The following is a 19,913-nucleotide window of genomic DNA, read 5'->3' as shown; positions in this document are numbered from 1 at the left end:
TCTCTCTACAGAGCAACAGTATATCAATGATGTGTTGTCTGGTTGTCATGGAGACCCTCACCTCTCTCTCTCTCTCTACAGAGCAACAGTATATCAGTGATGTGTTGTGTCTGGTTGTCATGGAGACCCTCACCCCTCTCTCTCTCTCTACAGAGCAACAGTATATCAGTGATGTGTTGTGTCTGGTTGTCATGGAGACCCTCACCCCTCTCTCTCTCTCTACAGAGCAGCAGTATATCAGTGATGTGTTGTGTCTGGTTGCTCATGGAGACCCTCACCTCTCTCTCTCTCTCTACAGAGCAGCAGTATATCAGTGATGTGTTGTGTCTGGTCGTCATGGAGACCCTCACCTCTCTCTCTCTCTACAGAGCAACAGTATATCAGTGATGTGTTGTGTCTGGTCGTCATGGAGACCCTCACCCCTCTCTCTCTCTACAGAGCAACAGTATATCAGTGATGTGTTGTGTCTGGTCGTCATGGAGACCCTCACCCTCTCTCTCTCTCTCTACAGAGCAACAGTATATCAGTGATGTGTTGTGTCTGGTCGTCATGGAGACCCTCACCTCTCTCTCTCTCTCTACAGAGCAGCAGTATATCAGTGATGTGTTGTGTCTGGTCGTCATGGAGACCCTCACCTCTCTCTCTCTCTCTACAGAGCAACAGTATATCAGTGATGTGTTGTGTCTGGTTGCTCATGGAGACCCTCAGGTCAGAGGTGCTGCAGCGGTTTTGTGTGGCGCCGTTATCCACTCCGCTCTCACCAAGACACGTTACAACATCCACGCCTGGATGACCAGCGTCCACGCCTCTACAGGTAGGAGGGGGATGCATTCGGTTAGAGAGGTTCCTCTGAAACACCACTGGGGCTGTGGATTGGTCAGTTCACACCAGTTACTATCAGCAGTGACTTCATGTCCATCATCACATAGTCAACGATCAGCATTAACTCTGTCAGTCACATGTCCTGGATAAATGGTTGCCTCCTCTCCTCTCTCTCCTTCCTCTCCTCTCCTCTCTCCTTCCTCTCCTCTCTCTCCTTCCTCTCCTCTCCTCTCTCTCCCTCTGTCCCCTCTCTCCTTCCTCTCCTCTCCTCTCTCTCCTTCCTCTCCTCTCTCTCCTTCCTCTCCTCTCTCTCCTTCCTCTCCTCTCTCTCCTTCCTCTACTCTCTCTCCTTCCTCTCCTCTCTCTCCTTCCTCTACTCTCCTCTCCTTCCTCTCCTCCCCTTCCTCCCTCTCTCCTCCCCTTCCTCCCTCTCTCCTCCCCCTCTCCTCTCTCCTCCTCTCTCCTCTCCTCCCTCCCTCCCCCTCTCTCCTCTCCTCCCCTCTCTCCTCTCCTCCCCTCTCTCCTCTCCTCCCCCTCCCTCCTCCCCCTCTCCTCCCTCTCTCTCCTCCCCCTCTCCTGTCCTCTCTCTCCTCCTCCTCTCCCTCTCCTTCCTCTCTCCTCCCCCTCTCCTCCTCCTCTCCTCTCTCCTCCCCCTCCTCTCCTCTCTCCTCCTCCTCTCCTCTCTCCTCCCCCTCTCCTCCCCCTCTCATCTCCACTAGGTAACCCGTTGTCCCTGGTGGATCTAGTTCCTGTACTACAGAACACTCTAAAGGACGAGTCCTCTGTCACCTGTAAGATGGCCTGCTCTGCAGTCAGGGTAAGAGACGGAGAGTGTGTGTGTGTGTGTGTGTGCGCGCTACATGTATTAACGTGTGTGTGTGTGTTGCAGCACTGCATCATGACTCTTTGTAGCAGTACTCTGAGTGAGTTGGGTCTGCATCTCCTGGTTGACCTGCTGACCTTAAAGGACTGTTCCTATTGGCTGGTCAGGACGGAACTCCTGGACACTCTGGCAGAGATAGATTTCCGGTAAGAGTTCCAGAATCTGCCTCCGAACGTTCCAGAATGGGACTACAGATTCCAGACCTGATCCTAGATCAGAACTCATACTCTGATCACCTTTATGAATACTGGACCTGATCCTAGATCAGAACTCCTACTCTGATCACCTTTATGAATACTGGACCTGATCCTAGATCAGAACTCCTACTCTGATCATCTTTATGAATACTGGACCTGATCCTAGATCAGAACTCATACTCTGATCATCTTTATGAATACTGGACCTGATCCTAGATCAGAACTCATACTCTGATCATCTTTATGAATACTGGACCTGATCCTAGATCAGAACTCATACTCTGATCATCTTTATGAATACTGGACCTGATCCTAGATCAGAACTCATACTCTGATCATCTTTATGAATACTGGACCTGATCCTAGATCAGAACTCATACTCTGATCATCTTTATGAATACTGGACCTGATCCTAGATCAGAACTCATACTCTGATCACCTTTATGAATACTGGACCTGATCCTAGATCAGAACTCCTACTCTGATCACCTTTATGAATACTGGACCTGATCCTAGATCAGAACTCCTACTCTGATCACCTTTATGAATACTGGACCTGATCCTAGATCAGAACTCCTACTCTGATCATCTTTATGAATACTGGACCTGATCCTAGATCAGAACTCCTACTCTGATCATCTTTATGAATACTGGACCTGATCCTAGATCAGAACTCCTACTCTGATCACCTTTATGAATACTGGACCTGATCCTAGATCAGAACTCCTACTCTGATAATCTTTGTGAATACTGGACCTGATCCTAGATCAGAACTCCTACTCTGATCACCTTTATGAATACTGGACCTGATCCTAGATCAGAACTCCTACTCTGATCATCTTTATGAATACTGGACCTGATCCTAGATCAGAACTCCAACTCTGATCATCTTTATGAATACTGGACCTGATCCTAGATCAGAACTCCTACTCTGATCACCTTTATGAATACTGGACCTGATCCTAGATCAGAACTCCTACTCTGATAATCTTTGTGAATACTGGACCTGATCCTAGATCAGAACTCCTACTCTGATCACCTTTATGAATACTGGACCTGATCCTAGATCAGAACTCTGATCATCTTTCTGGAGTTAATCTGTAGAATGACTGGATGGTTGAATGTGTGGATCATTAGATTGTTGGTGTTTCCAGGTTGGTGAACTTCCTGGAGAAGAGAACAGAGAGTTTACACAAAGGAGAGCATCACTACACTGGGGTAAGATCTCTGTCTCTCTCTGTCTCTCTCTGTCTCTCTCTGTCTCTCTCTGTCTCTCTCTGTATCTCTCTCTGTATCTCTCTCTGTATCTCTCTCTGTCTCTCTCTGTCTCTCTCTGTATCTCTCTGTATCTCTCTGTATCTCTCTCTGTCTCTCTCTGTCTCTCTCTGTATCTCTCTGTATCTCTCTGTATCTCTCTCTGTATCTCTCTCTGTCTCTCTCTCTATCTCTCTCTGTCTCTCTCTGTCTCTTTCTGTCACTGTCTCTCTCTCTCTCTCTCTCTCTTTCTCTTTGTCTCTCTGTCACTGTTTCTCTCTCTTTCTCTCTCTGTCTCTCTCTGTCTCTCTCTGTCTCTCTCTGTCTCTCTCTGTCTCTCTCTGTATCTCTCTCTGTATCTCTCTCTGTATCTCTCTCTGTATCTCTCTCTGTCTCTCTCTGTATCTCTCTGTATCTCTCTCTGTCTCTCTCTCTGTATCTCTCTCTGTCTCTCTCTGTCTCTTTCTGTCACTGTCTCTCTCTCTCTCTCTCTCTTTCTCTTTGTCTCTCTGTCACTGTTTTCTCTCTTTCTCTCTCTGTCTCTCTTTCTCTCTCTTTCTCTCTCTGTCTCTCTCTGTCTCTCTCTCTCTCTCTCTCTCTCTCTCTCTGTCTCTCTCTGTCTCTCTCTCTCTCTGTCTCTTTCTCTCTGTCTCTTTCTCTCTCTGTCACTATCTCTCTCTTTCTCTTTGTCTCTCTGTCACTGTTTCTCTCTCTCTCTGTCTCTCTTTCTCTCTGTCTCTCTCTCGGTCTCTCTCTGTCCATCCAGCTCTATTCACTTGACACCCTCCATGCTCCCTCTCTCTCTGTCTAGTTGCTAAGGTTACAGGAGAGAGTGTTGAATGGCGTTGTGATTCATTTGTTGGGAGACGAAGACCCTCGAGTACGACACATAGCCGCTGCTACTGTCAGCAGGTACGGGAAGGACTTTCTGGAGTGAGTGTGTGTCGAGACAGAGTGTGGGTGTGGGTGTGTGTGTGTCGAGACAGAGTGTGGGTGTCAGTGGGTGTGTGTGTGTGTCAGTGTGTGTGTAAGTGTGTGTGTCAGTGTGTGTGTGTGTGTGTCAGTGTGTGTCAGTGTGAGTGTGTCACGGAGTGTTGAGTGTGTGTGTGTGATGGAGTGTGTGTGTGTGAGACAGAGTGAATGTGTGATTGAAAGCAAATCTTGTCCTTTTCTAAAGTTGTCATTTCCATTCTCTCTCCTTCAACCCAACTGTCCTCTGTCCTGTCTCCTGTCCTCTGTCCTGTCTCCTGTCCTCTGTCCTCTGTCCTCTGTCCTGACCCCTGTCCTCTGTCCTGTCCCCTGTCCTCTGTCCTGTCCCCTGTCCTATCCTCTGTCCTGTCCTCTGTCCCCTGTCCTCTGTCCTGTCCCCTGTCCTCTGTCCTGTCCCCTGTCCTCTGTCCTCAGGCTGGTCAGTGTGTTGTTCTATGAGTGTGACCAGGGTCAGGCTGACCCGGTGGTGGCTATAGCCAGAGACCAGAGCTCTGTGTATCTGCAGTTACTGATGCATGAGACGCTACCACCTTCACACTTTACTGTCTCTACCATCACCAGGTATGTATACACACACACACAGTACACACACACACAGTACACACACACACACACACACACACACACACACACACACAGTACACACACACACACACACACACACAGTACACACACACACAGTACACACACACACAGTACACACACACACACACACACACACAGTACACACACAGTACACACACACACACACACACACACAGTACACACACACACACACACACAGTACACACACACAGTACACACACACACACACACACACACACACACACACACACACACACACACACACACAGTACACACACACACACACACACACACGTACACACACACACACACACACACACACACACACACACACACAGTACACACACACACACACACACACACACACAGTACACACACACAGTACACACACACACACACACAGTACACACACACCCACAGTACACACACAACACACACACACACAGTACACACACACAGTACACACACAGTACACACACACACACACACACACACACACACACACACACACACACACACACACACACACACACACACACACACACACACACACACACACACACACACACACACACACACACACACACACACACACACACACACAGTACACACACACACACACACACAGTACACACACACACACACACACAGTACACACACACACACACACACACAGTACACACACACACACACACACACACACAGTACACACACACACACACAGCACACACAGTACACACAGTACACACAGTACACACAGTACACACAGTACACACACGTACACACGTACACACACGTACACACGTACACACACGTACACACACGTACACACGTACACACGTACACACACGTACACACACGTACACACACGTACACACGTACACACGTACACACACGTACACACGTACACACACACACACACAGTACACACGTACACACGCAGTACACACACACACACCTGACACACACACACACAAAGCGCTCTGGGCTGTTTGTAAATTTTTGTACTACCAGCTAACTGGCTGGTTCTATCTACTACCAGCTAACCGGCTGGTTCTATCTACTACCAGCTAACTGGCTGTTTCTATCTGCTACCAGCTAACTGGCTGGTTCTATCTACTACCAGCTAACTGGCTGGTTCTATCTACTACCAGCTAACCGGCTGGTTCTATCTACTACCAGCTAACTGGCTGGTTCTATCTACTACCAGCTAACTGGCTGGTTCTATCTACTACCAGCTAACCGGCTGGTTTGATCTACTACCAGCTAACCGGCTGGTTCTATCTACTACCAGCTAACCGGCTGGTTCTATCTACTACCAGCTAACTGGCTGGTTCTATCTACTACCAGCTAACCGGCTGGTTCTATCTACTACCAGCTAACCGGCTGGTTCTATCTACTACCAGCTAACTGGCTGGTTCTATCTACTACCAGCTAACCGGCTGGTTCGATCTACTACCAGCTAACTGGCTGGTTCGATCTACTACCAGCTAACTGGCTGGTTCTATCTACTACCAGCTAACCGGCTGGTTCTATCTACTACCAGCTAACCGGCTGGTTCTATCTACTACCAGCTAACCGGCTGGTTCTATCTACTACCAGCTAACCGGCTGGTTCGATCTACTACCAGCTAACCGGCTGGTTCGATCTACTACCAGCTAACCGGCTGGTTCGATCTACTACCAGCTAACCGGCTGGTTCGATCTACTACCAGCTAACCGGCTGGTTCGATCTACTACCAGCTAACCGGCTGGTTCGATCTACTACCAGCTAACTGGCTGGTTCGATCTACTACCAGCTAACCGGCTGGTTCGATCTACTACCAGCTAACCGGCTGGTTCGATCTACTACCAGCTAACCGGCTGGTTCTATCTACTACCAGCTAACTGGCTGGTTCGATCTACTACCAGCTAACTGGCTGGTTCGATCTACTACCAGCTAACTGGCTGGTTCGATCTACTACCAGCTAACTGGCTGGTTCGATCTACTACCAGCTAACTGGCTCTCTCTCTCTCTCTCTTTCTCTGTCTCTCTCTCTCTCTCTCTGTCTCTCTCTCTCTCTCTCTCTCTCTGTCTCTCTCTCTGTCTCTCTCTCTGTCTCTCTCTCTCTGTCTCTCTCTCTCTGTCTCTCTCTCTGTCTCTCAATTCAATTCAATTCAAGGGGCTTTATTGGCATGGGAAACATGTGTTAACATTGCCAAAGCAAGTAAGGTATATAATATATAAAGTGAAATAAACAATAAAAATTAACAGTAGACATCACACATACAGAAGTTTCAAAACAATAAAGACATTTCAAATGTCATATTATATATATATATACAGTGTTTTTACAATGTGCAAATGGTAAAGGACACAAGATAAAATAAATAAGCATAGATATGTGTTGTATTTACAATGGTGCGTGTTCTTCTACTGGTTGCCCTTTTCTCGTGGCAACAGGTCACAAATCTTGCTGCTCTGATGGCACACTGTGGAATTTCACCCAGTAGATATGGGAGTTTTTCAAAATTGGATTTGTTTTCGAATTCTTTGTGGATCTGTGTAATCTGAGGGAAATATGTCTCTCTAATATGGTCATACATTGGGCAGGAGGTTAGGAAGTGCAGCTCAGTTTCCACCTCATTTTGTGGGCAGTGAGCACATAGCCTGTCTTCTCTTGAGAGCCATGTCTGCCTACGGCGGCCTTTCTCAATAGCAAGGCTATGCTCGCTGAGTCTGTACATAGTCAAAGCTTTCCTTAATTTTGGGTCAGTCACAGTGGTCAGGTATTCTGCCGCTGTGTACTCTCTGTGTAGGGCCAAATAGCATTCTAGTTTGCTCTGTTTTTTTGTTAATTCTTTCCAATGTGTCAAGTAATTATCTTTTTGTTTTCTCATGATTTGGTTGGGTCTAATTGTGCTGCTGTCATCTCTCTCTCTCTGTCTCTCTCTCTCTGTCTCTCTCTCTCTGTCTCTCTCTGTCTCTCTCTCTCTCTGTCTCTCTCTGTCTCTCTCTTTCTGTCTCTGTCTCTCTGTCTCTCTCTCTGTCTCTCTCTGTCTCTGTCTCTCTCTCTCTCTTTCTGTCTTTCTCTCTGTCTCTCTCTCTGTCTCTCTCTCTCTCTCTCTCTCTCTCTCTGTCTCTCTCATTGTCTCTCTCTTTCTGTCTCTCTTTCTGTCTCTCTTGTCTCTCTCTTTCTGTCTCTCTCTCTCTCTCTCTCTGTCTTTGTCTCTCTTTGGCTCTTTGTCTCTCTCTCTGTCTCTCTCTCTTCTGTCTCTTTCTGTCTCTCTCTCTGTCTCTCTCTCTGTCTCTCTCTCTCTGTCTCTCTCTCTCTGTCTCTCTCTCTCTCTGTCTCTCTCTCTCTGTCTCTCTCTCTCTGTCTCTCTCTCTCTGTCTCTCTCTCTCTGTCTCTCTCTTTCTGTCTCTCTCTCTCTGTATCTCTCTCTCTCTGTCTCTCTGTCTCTCTGTCTCTCTCTGTCTCTCTCTCTCTCTCTCTGTCTCTCTCTGTCTCTCTCTGTCTCTCTCTCTCTATGTCTGTCTCTCTCTATGTCAGGACGTATCGTGGTTATAACCTGTCTCAGGGAGTGTCAGACGTCACTGTGGAGAATAACTTGTCAAGAGTCGTCTCTGCCGTGTCCCACGCTCTCACCTCCTCTACGTCACGGGCCCTCACTGTGAGTACACACACACACACACACACACCTCCTCGTCTAGGGCCCTCACAGTGAGTATCCTCGGTGTCCTCCTCCGTAGGCCAGCCGTCCATCCCCTCCAGGACAAAGCTCAACATACCTCATTGTCTCATTTTAGGAAACTTCTCGTCCTCTGTTGTTCATTCGTGGAATTATCAAACTTTTTTTCCCTTCCTGTGTAGTTTGGCTGCTGTGAGGCGCTGCATCTTCTGACCACCACCTACCCAGCATGCACCTGGAGTACGGGCTGGCACTGTGGTTACGTCAGCTCCACCGTCACACACCCCAACCGATCCAACCTCAACCGCTCCCGGGCACGCTCACACAGGTACACGCTCACACGGGTACACGCTCACACGGGTACACGCTCACACGGGTACACGCTCACACAGGTACACGCTCACACAGGTACACGCTCACACGGGTACACGCTCACACGGGTACACGCTCACACGGGTACACGCTCACACAGGTACACGCCCACACAGGTACACGCCCACACAGGTACACGCCCACACAGGTACACGCCCTCACAGGTACACACACACAGGTACACGCTCACCCAGCCCGGCTCAGGTCCGCTAGAGGAAGGGAGGAGGAGTCTAACAGTAGGGATGGCTAACATGATGTTGTCTCTCTCCCAGCCTCTCCCAGCCCGGCTCAGGTCCGCTAGAGGAAGGGAGGAGGAGTCTAACAGTAGGGATGGCTAACATGATGTTGTCTCTCTCCCAGCCTCTCCCAGCCCGGCTCAGGTCCACTAGAGGAAGGGAGGAGGAGTCTAACAGTAGGGATGACTAACATGATGTTGTCTCTCTCCCAGCCTCTCCCAGCCCGGCTCAGGTCCGCTAGAGGAAGGGAGGAGGAGTCTAACAGTAGGGATGGCTAACATGATGTTGTCTCTCTCCCAGCCTCTCCCAGCCCGGCTCAGGTCCACTAGAGGAAGGGAGGAGGAGTCTAACATGATGTTGTCTCTCTCCCAGCCTCTCCCAGCCCGGCTCAGGTCCGCTAGAGGAAGGGAGGAGGAGTCTAACAGTAGGGATGGCTAACATGATGTTGTCTCTCTCCCAGCCTCTCCCAGCCCGGCTCAGGTCCACTAGAGGAAGGGAGGAGGAGTCTAACATGATGTTGTCTCTCTCCCAGCCTCTCCCAGCCCGGCTCAGGTCCGCTAGAGGAAGGGAGGAGGAGTCTAACAGTAGGGATGGCTAACATGATGTTGTCTCTCTCCCAGCCTCTCCCAGCCCGGCTCAGGTCCGCTAGAGGAAGGGAGGAGGAGTCTAACATGATGTTGTCTCTCTCCCAGCATCTCCCAGCCCGGCTCAGGTCCACTAGAGGAAGGGAGGTGGAGTCTAACAGTAGGGATGGCTAACATGATGTTGTCTCTCTCCCAGCCTCTCCCAGCCCGGCTCAGGTCCGCTAGAGGAAGGGAGGAGGAGTCTAACATGATGTTGTCTCTCTCCCAGCCTCTCCCAGCCCGGCTCTGGTCCGCTAGAGGAAGGGAGGAGGAGTCTAACATGATGTTGTCTCTCTCCCAGCCTCTCCCAGCCCGGCTCAGGTCCGTTAGAGGAAGGGAGGAGGAGTCTAACAGTAGGGATGGCTAACATGATGATGTCTCTACTGTCCTCTGCCTGGTTTCCTCTGGACCTCTCTGCTCACCAAGATGCTCTGCTGCTGGCCGGGAACCTGCTCGCTGGTACGTACCTGAACACAACACCTGTATACACCTGCTTGATGTTATTATAATGTTAACACACCTGTATATACCTGCTTGATGTTATTATAATGTTAACACACCTGTATACACCTGGTTGATGTTATTATAATGTTAACACACCTGTATACACCTGCTTGATGTTATTAAGGTGTCTCGCGGTATTGCAACCTTCATAAAATCTTATTACAACACTCGGTACGATCTTTACAAACCTGTCGAACGTTAGTACAACGTTATTAGGACATAATTACTACCTTAACATTAACACAGTCCGGGAACCTAATAAACCCCAGGAAGAGTAGCTGCTGCTATAGAAACAGATAATGATCCCAATAAACCCCAGGAAGAGTAGCTGCTGCTATAGAAACAGATAATGATCCCAATAAACCCCAGGAAGAGTAGCTGCTGCTATAGAAACAGATAATGATCCCAATAAACCCCAGGAAGAGTAGCTGCTGCTATAGAAACAGATAATGATCCTAATAAGACCCCAGGAAGAGTAGCTGCTGCTATAGAAACAGATAATGATCCTAATAAACCCCAGGAAGAGTAGCTGTTGCTATAGAAACAGATAATGATCCTAATAAGACCCCAGGAAGAGTAGCTGTTGCTATAGAAACAGATAATGATCCTAATAAGACCCCAGGAAGAGTAGCTGCTGCTATAGAAACAGATAATGATCCCAATAAACCCCAGGAAGAGTAGCTGCTGCTATAGAAACAGATAATGATCCCAATAAACCCCAGGAAGAGTAGCTGTTGCTATAGAAACAGATAATGATCCTAATAAGACCCCAGGAAGAGTAGCTGCTGCTATAGAAACAGATAATGATCCTAATAAACCCCAGGAAGAGTAGCTGTTGCTATAGAAACAGATAATGATCCCAATAAACCCCAGGAAGAGTAGATGCTGCTATAGAAACAGATAATGATCCTAATAAACCCCAGGAAGAGTAGCTGCTGCTGTAGAAACAGATAATGATCCTAATAAACCCAGGAAGAGTAGCTGCTGCTATAGAAACAGATAATGATCATAATAAACCACAGGAAGAGTAGCTGCTGCTATAGAAACAGATAATGACCCTAATAAACCCCAGGAAGAGTAGCTGCTGCTGTAGAAACAGATAATGATTCTAATAAACCCCAGGAAGAGTAGCTGCTGCTATAGAAACAGATAATGATCCTAATAAACCCCAGGAAGAGTAGCTGCTGCTATAGAAACAGATAATGATCCTAATAAACCCCAGGAAGAGTAGCTGCTGCTATAGAAACAGATAATGATCCTAATAAACCCCAGGAAGAGTAGCTGCTGCTATAGAAACAGATAATGATCCTAATAAACCCCAGGAAGAGTAGCTGCTGCTATAGAAACAGATAATTATCCTAATAAACCCCAGGAAGAGTAGCTGCTGCTATAGAAACAGATAATGGGCATCCTAATAAACCCCAGGAAGAGTAGCTGCTGCTATAGAAACAGATAATGGGCATCCTAATAAACCCCAGGAAGAGTAGCTGCTGCTATAGAAACAGATAATGATCCCAATAAACCCCAGGAAGAGTAGCTGCTGCTTTAGAAACAGATAATGATCCTAATAAACCCCAAGAAGAGTAGCTGCTGCTATAGAAACAGATAATGATCCTAATAAACCCCAGGAAGAGTAGCTGCTGCTATAGAAACAGATAATGATCTTAATAAACCCCAGGAAGAGTAGCTGCCGCTGTAGAAACAGATAATGATCCTAATAAACCCCAGGAAGAGTAGCTGCTGCTATAGAAACAGATAATGACCCTAATAAACCCCAGGAAGAGTAGCTGCTGCTATAGAAACAGATAATGATCCTAATAAACCCCAGGAAGAGTAGCTGCTGCTGTAGAAACAGATAATGATCCTAATAAACCCCAGGAAGAGTAGCTGCTGCTATAGAAACAGATAATGATCTTAATAAACCCCAGGAAGAGTAGCTGCCGCTGTAGAAACAGATAATGATCCTAATAAACCCCAGGAAGAGTAGCTGCTGCTATAGAAACAGATAATGATTCTAATAAACCCCAGGAAGAGTAGCTGTTGCTATAGAAACAGATAATGATCTTAATAAACCCCAGGAAGAGTAGCTGCTGCTATAGAAACAGATAATGATCCTAATAAACCCCAGGAAGAGTAGCTGCTGCTATAGAAACAGATAATGACCCTAATAAACCCCTGGAAGAGGAGCTGCTGCTATAGAAAGATAATGACCCTAATAAACCCCAGGAAGAGTAGCTGCTGCTATAGAAACAGATAATGATCCTAATAAACCCCAGGAAGAGTAGCTGCTGCTATAGAAACAGATAATGATCCTAATAAACCCCAGGAAGAGTAGCTGCTGCTATAGAAACAGATAATGATCCCAGGAAGAGTAGCTGTTGCTATAGAAACAGATAATGATCCTAATAAACCCCAGGAAGAGTAGCTGCTGCTATAGAAACAGATAATGATCCTAATAAACCCCAGGAAGAGTAGCTGCTGCTATAGAAACAGATAATGGGGATCCTAATCAAATACCACAATGACAACATTCAGCTGTCGTTTTCCCAACATGAAACCAAGCTGTATTACATTTTACATTTACATTTAAGTCATTTAGCAGACGCAGACACTGTATAACGCTCTTCTCATTCAGCGACGGCTCCACAGTGCATGTGTAGTCCCTGGGCTGGGGAGGAGGAGGGAGGGCCGGTCCCCGGTAAGACAGAGGAGCCCTGGGCAGCGGTGGGGGAGCGCCCCCTGGTGGTCCTGGTGGAACAACTCTTCTCTCACATCCTCAAGATACTCAACATCTGTGCCCACGTGCTGGACGACACGCCGCCCGGACCCGTCGTCAAGGTGTGTGTGTGTGTGTGTGTGTGTGTGTGTGTGTGTCTAAACAATGTGGAAATCAGAGATACAAAGGGATAAGCGGTCCCTCCAGGCCACCCTGCCGTCCCTAGCCAACGCTCCCTCCCTCAGTGTTGTCCTCCAGGCCACCTTGCCGTCCCGAGCCAACACTCCCTTCCCTCAGTGTTGTCCTCCAGGCCACCTTGCCGTCCCGAGCCAACACTCCCTTCCCTCAGTGTTGTCCTCTGTCCCTCCAGGCCACCCTGCCGTCCCTAGCCAACGCTCCCTCCCTCAGTGTTGTCCTCCAGGCCACCTTGCCGTCCCGAGCCAACGCTCCCTCCCTCAGTGTTGTCCTCCAGGCCACCTTGCCGTCCCGAGCCAACACTCCCTTCCCTCAGTGTTGTCCTCTGTCCCTCCAGGCCACCCTGCCGTCCCTAGCCAACGCTCCCTCCCTCAGTGTTGTCCTCCAGGCCACCCTGCCGTCCCGAGCCAACACTCCCTCTCTCAGTGTTGTCCTCTCTGTCCCTCCAGGCCACCCTGCCGTCCCTAGCCAACGCTCCCTCCCTCAGTGTTGTCCTCTCTGTCCCTCCAGGCCACCCTGCCGTCCCTAGCCAACGCTCCCTCCCTCAGTGTTGTCCTCTCTGTCCCTCCAGGCCACCCTGCCGTCCCTAGCCAACGCTCCCTCCCTCAGCCCCATCAGAAGGAAAGGCAAGGAGGTCGCAGAGCCAAGCAACATTCCCATGAGCCCTAAGAAAGGCAGCGAGACCAACACTGGTACAGTAGTCCACTTCCTGGCGACTTCTGCTCTGTGTGAAACATGTAAACACAGACTTTTAACTTCATAGAAACAACGGATTCTTTTTAACTTCAGTCAAAGGATACGTACCCAGTCCGACCAGTCTGACCTCTCCGACCAGTCTGACCTCTCCGACCAGTCTGACCAGTCTAACCAGTCTGACCAGTCTGATCTCTCCGACCAGTCTAACCAGTCTGATCTCTCCGACCAGTCTGATCTCTCCGACCAGTCTAACCAGTCTGACCAGTCTGACCTCTCCGACCAGTCTGACCTCTCCGACCAGTCTGATCTCTCCGACCAGTCTGATCTCTCCGACCAGTCCGACCAGTCCGACCTCTCCGACCAGTCTGATCTCTCCGACCAGTCTGACCAGTCTGACCTCTCCGACCAGTCTAACCAGTCTGACCAGTCCGACCTCTCCAACCAGTCTGACCAGTCCGACCTCTCCGACCAGTCCGACCTCTCCGACCAGTCTGACCAGTCCGACCAGTCTGACCAGTCCGACCTCTCCAACCAGTCTGACCAGTCTGACCAGTCTGACCAGTCTAACCAGTCTAACCAGTCTGACCAGTCTGACCAGTCTAACCAGTCTGACCAGTCTAACCAGTCTAACCAGTCTGACCTCTCCGACCAGTCCGACCAGTCCGACCAGTCTGACCAGTCTGACCAGTCTAACCAGTCTGACCAGTCTGACCAGTCTAACCAGTCTGACCAGTCTGACCAGTCTGACCAGTTTGATTATTTTTAACTTCAGTCTGTTTCTTAGTCCTTCGTTAATGAACGATTTCAGTCAAAGGCGTGTGAAGGAAACGTAACCCAGGGCTTCCGTTCACAAAGATCCCTCTCTTCATGACCTGTTTGTGAGCAGGCAGGCCAGCGGACAGCTCGGGGTCCACGGCTAACGTCAACAAGTCCACAACCCTGGGAAGCTTCTATCATCTCCCCACCTACCTCAAACTGTACGACGTCCTCAAAGCTACACACACCAACTATAAGGTACACACGCACGCACACACACACACACACACACACACACCAGCTATAAGGTACACACACACACACACACACACACCAGCTATAAGGTACACACACACACACACACACACACACCAGCTATAAGGTACACACACACACACACACACCAGCTATAAGGTACACACACACTCACACACACCAGCTATAAGGTACACACACACACACACACCAGCTATAAGGTACACACACACACACACACACACACACACACACACACACACACACACACCAGCTATAAGGTACACACACACATAAACATACACACCAACTATAAGGTACACACACACACACACACACCAGCTATAAGGTACACACATACACACACACACCAACTATAAGGCACACACACACACATACACTCTCACACACACACACTCCTAGTCATCAACTACACATTAGACTCTTGGAGTTTGTCTTTTCTGAATCACTGAAATATCAGAATAGTCAAACCTGGATGTTTTCACGTGTGAAATAACCAACATGAGTTCTGACACTTCATAAAACTGCAGTTCACTTACTACACTTGTTTTCTTTACGTCCTTGTCAATGTTGTTGTTGTTGTTGACTTGTTGATGTTTGTTGTGTGTTTCCTAGGTTACGTTGGACCTCCACAGCACCAACGAGAAGTTCGGAGGGTTCCTGCGTTCTACGCTGGACGTCCTGTCTCAGCTGCTAGAGATGGCCACGCTACACGACATCGGAAAGGTCACAGCGACCCTAATACACCTCCTAGAAACCTGTTATAACACGCTTATTCATGTTCATAAGAGTTAACACTCTTATTCACGTTCATAAACCAGTTAACACTCTTCATGTTCATAAACCAGCTATAACACTCTTATTCATGTTCATAAACCAGTTATAACTATCTTATTCATGTTCATAAACCAGTTAACACTCTTCATGTTCATAAACCAGTTATAACTCTCTTATTCACGTTCATAAACCAGTTATAACTCTCTTATTCATGTTCATAAACCAGTTATAACTCTCTTATTCATGTTCATAAACCAGTTAACACTCTTATTCATGTTCATAAACCAGTTATAACACACTTATTCATGTTCATAAACCAGTTATAACTCTCTTATTCATGTTCATAAACCAGTTATAACACTCTTATTCATGTTCATAAACCAGTTATAACACTCTTATTCATGTTCATAAACCAGTTATAACACTCTAATTCATGTTCATAAACCAGTTAAAACTCTTCATGTTCATAAACAAGTTATAACACTCTTATTCATGTTCATAAATAAGTTATAACACTTAATGTTCATAAACCAGTTAACTCTCTTCATGTTCATAAACCAGTTAACACTCTTATTCATGTTTATAAATTAGTTATAACACTCTTATTCACGTTTATAAACTAGTTAACACTTCATGTTTATAAACGAGTATTAACACTCTTATTCATGTCCATAAACATGTTAAAACACCTTTCATATTGATAACCTTAAAGGGATACTGCGAGATTCTGGCATTTAAGCATTGCTACTGTACCTGTAGACCACCAGTCATTGCGCTAACGCTAGTTAGCATTGACTCGCAAATACTACCTCTAACGTCCTTCATACTGGACACAGAGACGTAAACACGGGGTCCACAAGTCCATCTGACTCTGGGGAAGTAGATAAAGGACCTTATTTCCACATCCTGAAGTCGATACACGGCCTCAATGCCAGAATCTGATGTATGAAAGCACAACTATGATTAATTATATGATAATTAATATATTAGATAGTAGTTAGTTAGTAGTTGTAGTATAATGATGTATTGATTAGTTAGTAGTTGTATAGTATAATGATGTATATTGATTAGTTAATAGTTGTATAGTATAATGATGTATTGATTAGTTAGTAGTTGTATAGTATAATGATGTATTGATTAGTTAATAGTTGTAGTATAATGATGTATTGATTAATTAATAGTTGTAGTATAATGATGTATTGATTAGTTAATAGTTGTAGTATAATGATGTATTGATTAGTTAATAGTTGTAGTATAATGATGTATTGATTAGTTAATAGCTGTAGTATAATTATATATTGATTAGTTAATAGCTGTAGTATAATGATGTATTGATTAGTTAATAGTTGTAGTATAATGACGTATTGATTAGTTAATAGTTGTATAGTATAATGATGTATTGATTAGTTAATAGTTGTAGTATAATGACGTATTGATTAGTTAATAGTTGTAGTTTAATGATGTATTGATTAGTTAATAGTTGTAGTATAATGACGTATTGATTAGTTAATAGTTGTACAGTATAATGATGTATTGATTAGTTAATAGTTGTAGTATAATGACGTATTGATTAGTTAATAGTTGTATAGTATAATGATGTATTGATTAGTTAATAGTTGTAGTATAATGACGTATTGATTAGTTAATAGCTGTAGTATAATGATGTATTGATTAGTTAATAGCTGTAGTATAATGATGTATTGATTAGTTAATAGTTGTAGTATAATGACGTATTGATTAGTTAATAGTTGTAGTATAATGACGTATTGATTAGTTAATAGTTGTATAGTATAATGACGTATTGATTAGTTAATAGTTGTAGTATAATGACGTATTGATTAGTTAATAGTTGTAGTTTAATGACGTATTGATTAGTTAATAGTTGTATAGTATAATGATGTATTGATTAGTTAATAGTTGTATAGTATAATGATGTATTGATTAGTTAATAGCTGTAGTATAATGATGTATTGATTAGTTAATAACTGTAGTATAATGACGTATTGATTAGTTAATAGTTGTATAGTATAATGATGTATTGATTAGTTAATAGTTGTATAGTATAATGATGTATTGATTAGTTAATAGTTGTAGTATAATGACGTATTGATTAGTTAATAGTTGTAGTATAATTATGTATTGATTAGTTAGTAGTTGTAGTATAATTATGTATTGATTAGTTAATAGCTGTAGTATAATGATATATTGATTAGTTAATAGTTGTAGTTTAATGATGTATTGATTAGTTAGTAGTTGTAGTATAAGGATGTATTGATTAGATAGTAGTTAGTTAATAGTTGTAGTATAATGATGTATTGATTAGTTAATAGTTGTAGTTTAATGATGTATTGATTAGGTAATAGCTGTAGTATAATGATGTATTGATTAGTTAATAGCTGTAGTATAATTATATATTGATTAGTTAATAGCTGTAGTATAATGATGTATTGATTAGTTAATAGTTGTAGTATAATGATGTATTGATTAGTTAATAGCTGTAGTATAATGACGTATTGATTAGTTAATAGCTGTAGTTTAATGATGTATTGATTAGTTAATAGCTGTAGTATAATGATGTATTGATTAGTTAATAGCAGTAGTATAATGACGTATTGATTAGTTAATAGTTGTAGTTTAATGATGTATTGATTAGTTAATAGTTGTAGTTTAATGATGTATTGATTAGTTAATAGTTGTAGTTTCATGATGTATTGATTACTGTTGTCTGATCCATCAGTGTGTGGAAGAGGTCCTCAGCTATCTGAAACTCTGCTTCTCCAGGGAACCTCTGATGGCCACGGTCTGTGTTCAACAGGTCTGTACTGTGTGTGTGTGTGTGTGTGTGGTGGTCAGTGTAATGACTACTGTACTGGTCAGTGTACTGTAGTCTCTAAGACTCACCACAGAGTGAGATTGGTACCTGCCGACAGGGACTGAGAGATATCGGTCTCCCTGTGCGATGGTTCTATACAAAACACTAACGTTCAGAAGAGACTGTCTGAAGAGATGTTGTGTGTGTGTGTGTGTGAGAGAGGTCAGTGTGTGTGTGTGAGAGAGAGGTCAGTGTGTGTGTGTGAGAGAGAGGTCAGTGTGTGTGTGTGAGAGAGAGGTCAGTGTGTGTGTGTGAGAGAGAGGTCGGTGTGTGTGTGAGAGAGAGGTCGGTGTGTGTGTGAGAGAGAGGTCGGTGTGTGTGAGAGAGAGAGAGGTCGTGTGTGTGTGAGAGAGAGAGGTCGGTGTGTGTGTGAGAGAGGTCGGTGTGTGTGTGAGAGAGGTCGGTGTGTGTGTGAGAGAGAGAGGTCGGGGTGTGTGTGTGAGAGAGAGGTCGGTGTGTGTGTGAGAGAGAGAGAGGTCAGTGTGTGTGTGAGAGAGAGAGAGGTCAGTGTGTGTGTGAGAGAGAGAGGTCAGTGTGTGTGTGAGAGAGAGAGGTCAGTGTGTGTGTGAGAGAGAGAGAGGTCAGTGTGTGTGTGAGAGAGAGAAAGGTCAGTGTGTGTGTGAGAGTGAGAGAGAGGTCAGTGTGTGTGAGAGAGAGGTCAGTGTGAGAGTGAGAGAGAGGTCAGTGTGAGAGTGAGAGAGAGGTCAGTGTGAGAGTGAGAGGTCAGTGTGAGGTCAGTGAGAGAGTGAGAGGTCAGTGTGTGCTTTGAGGGATAAGACAGGGTAGTTTGGTGTGTGTGATTTTAATATCCTGTCACCTTCGGGTTGAAAAATGTTGTTAAACATTCCCAGAATGTCCTGATTTATTCCTTCCAATTTCTGGGAATCTGCAAATCGTGTTTCTGGAAAACCCAGGGAATTATGGGAACGTGAAGGTACCGTTTCAACCATTCCTCTCTCCCGCCAGTTATTGAAGACGCTGTTTGGTACCAACCTCGCCTCCCAGTACGAGGGGGCCCAGGGCGGTCCGAGTCGCTCCCAGGGGAAGGCTCTCCGTCTGGGCTCGTCCAGCCTGACACCTGGCCTCTATCACTACTGCTTCATGGCTCCCTACACACACTTCACCCAGGCCCTGGCCGACGCCAGCCTCAGGAACATGGTGCAGGCTGAGCAGGAGCAGGACGCGTCTGGGTGGGTACACACACACACACACACACACACACACACACACACACACACACACACACACACACACACACACACACACGCACACACACACCAGGGTTATATACACACACACACACACACACACACACACACACACACACACACACACACACACACACGCGCACGCGCACGCGCACGCGCACGCACACACACACACACACACACACACACACACACACACACACACACACACACACACACACACACACACACACACACACACACACACAGACACAAACAGACACACACACACACACACACA

General features: G+C 45.8%; 1 protein-coding gene and 1 non-coding gene across 2 annotated transcripts in view; both read left to right on the top strand.

Annotated features, from left to right (window-relative positions):
* Window positions 1-19,913, top strand: part of LOC135507189 (huntingtin-like) — a 202,380-nt gene that overhangs the window by 46,175 nt on the left and 136,292 nt on the right. Inside the window, 15 exon segments of the mRNA XM_064926776.1 lie at window positions 656-814; window positions 1,542-1,639; window positions 1,712-1,851; window positions 3,057-3,120; window positions 3,968-4,068; window positions 4,561-4,707; window positions 8,264-8,384; window positions 8,585-8,730; window positions 9,935-10,092; window positions 12,773-12,975; window positions 13,620-13,740; window positions 14,631-14,758; window positions 15,392-15,502; window positions 18,291-18,368; window positions 19,392-19,615. Of these exon segments, the coding sequence (XP_064782848.1) occupies window positions 656-814; window positions 1,542-1,639; window positions 1,712-1,851; window positions 3,057-3,120; window positions 3,968-4,068; window positions 4,561-4,707; window positions 8,264-8,384; window positions 8,585-8,730; window positions 9,935-10,092; window positions 12,773-12,975; window positions 13,620-13,740; window positions 14,631-14,758; window positions 15,392-15,502; window positions 18,291-18,368; window positions 19,392-19,615 (1,999 nt within the window).
* On the top strand, window positions 18,398-18,527 carry LOC135507274 (small Cajal body-specific RNA 14). Its single transcript, XR_010450636.1, has one exon. It is a non-coding gene; the product is annotated as a small Cajal body-specific RNA 14 (non-coding RNA).

Source organism: Oncorhynchus masou, chromosome 20 (genome assembly GCF_036934945.1).
Source record: "Oncorhynchus masou masou isolate Uvic2021 chromosome 20, UVic_Omas_1.1, whole genome shotgun sequence".
NCBI classification, from domain to species: domain Eukaryota; kingdom Metazoa; phylum Chordata; class Actinopteri; order Salmoniformes; family Salmonidae; genus Oncorhynchus; species Oncorhynchus masou.
Note: the sequence above shows the minus strand (reverse complement) of the source record. Positions and strands in the feature narration are given on the sequence as shown.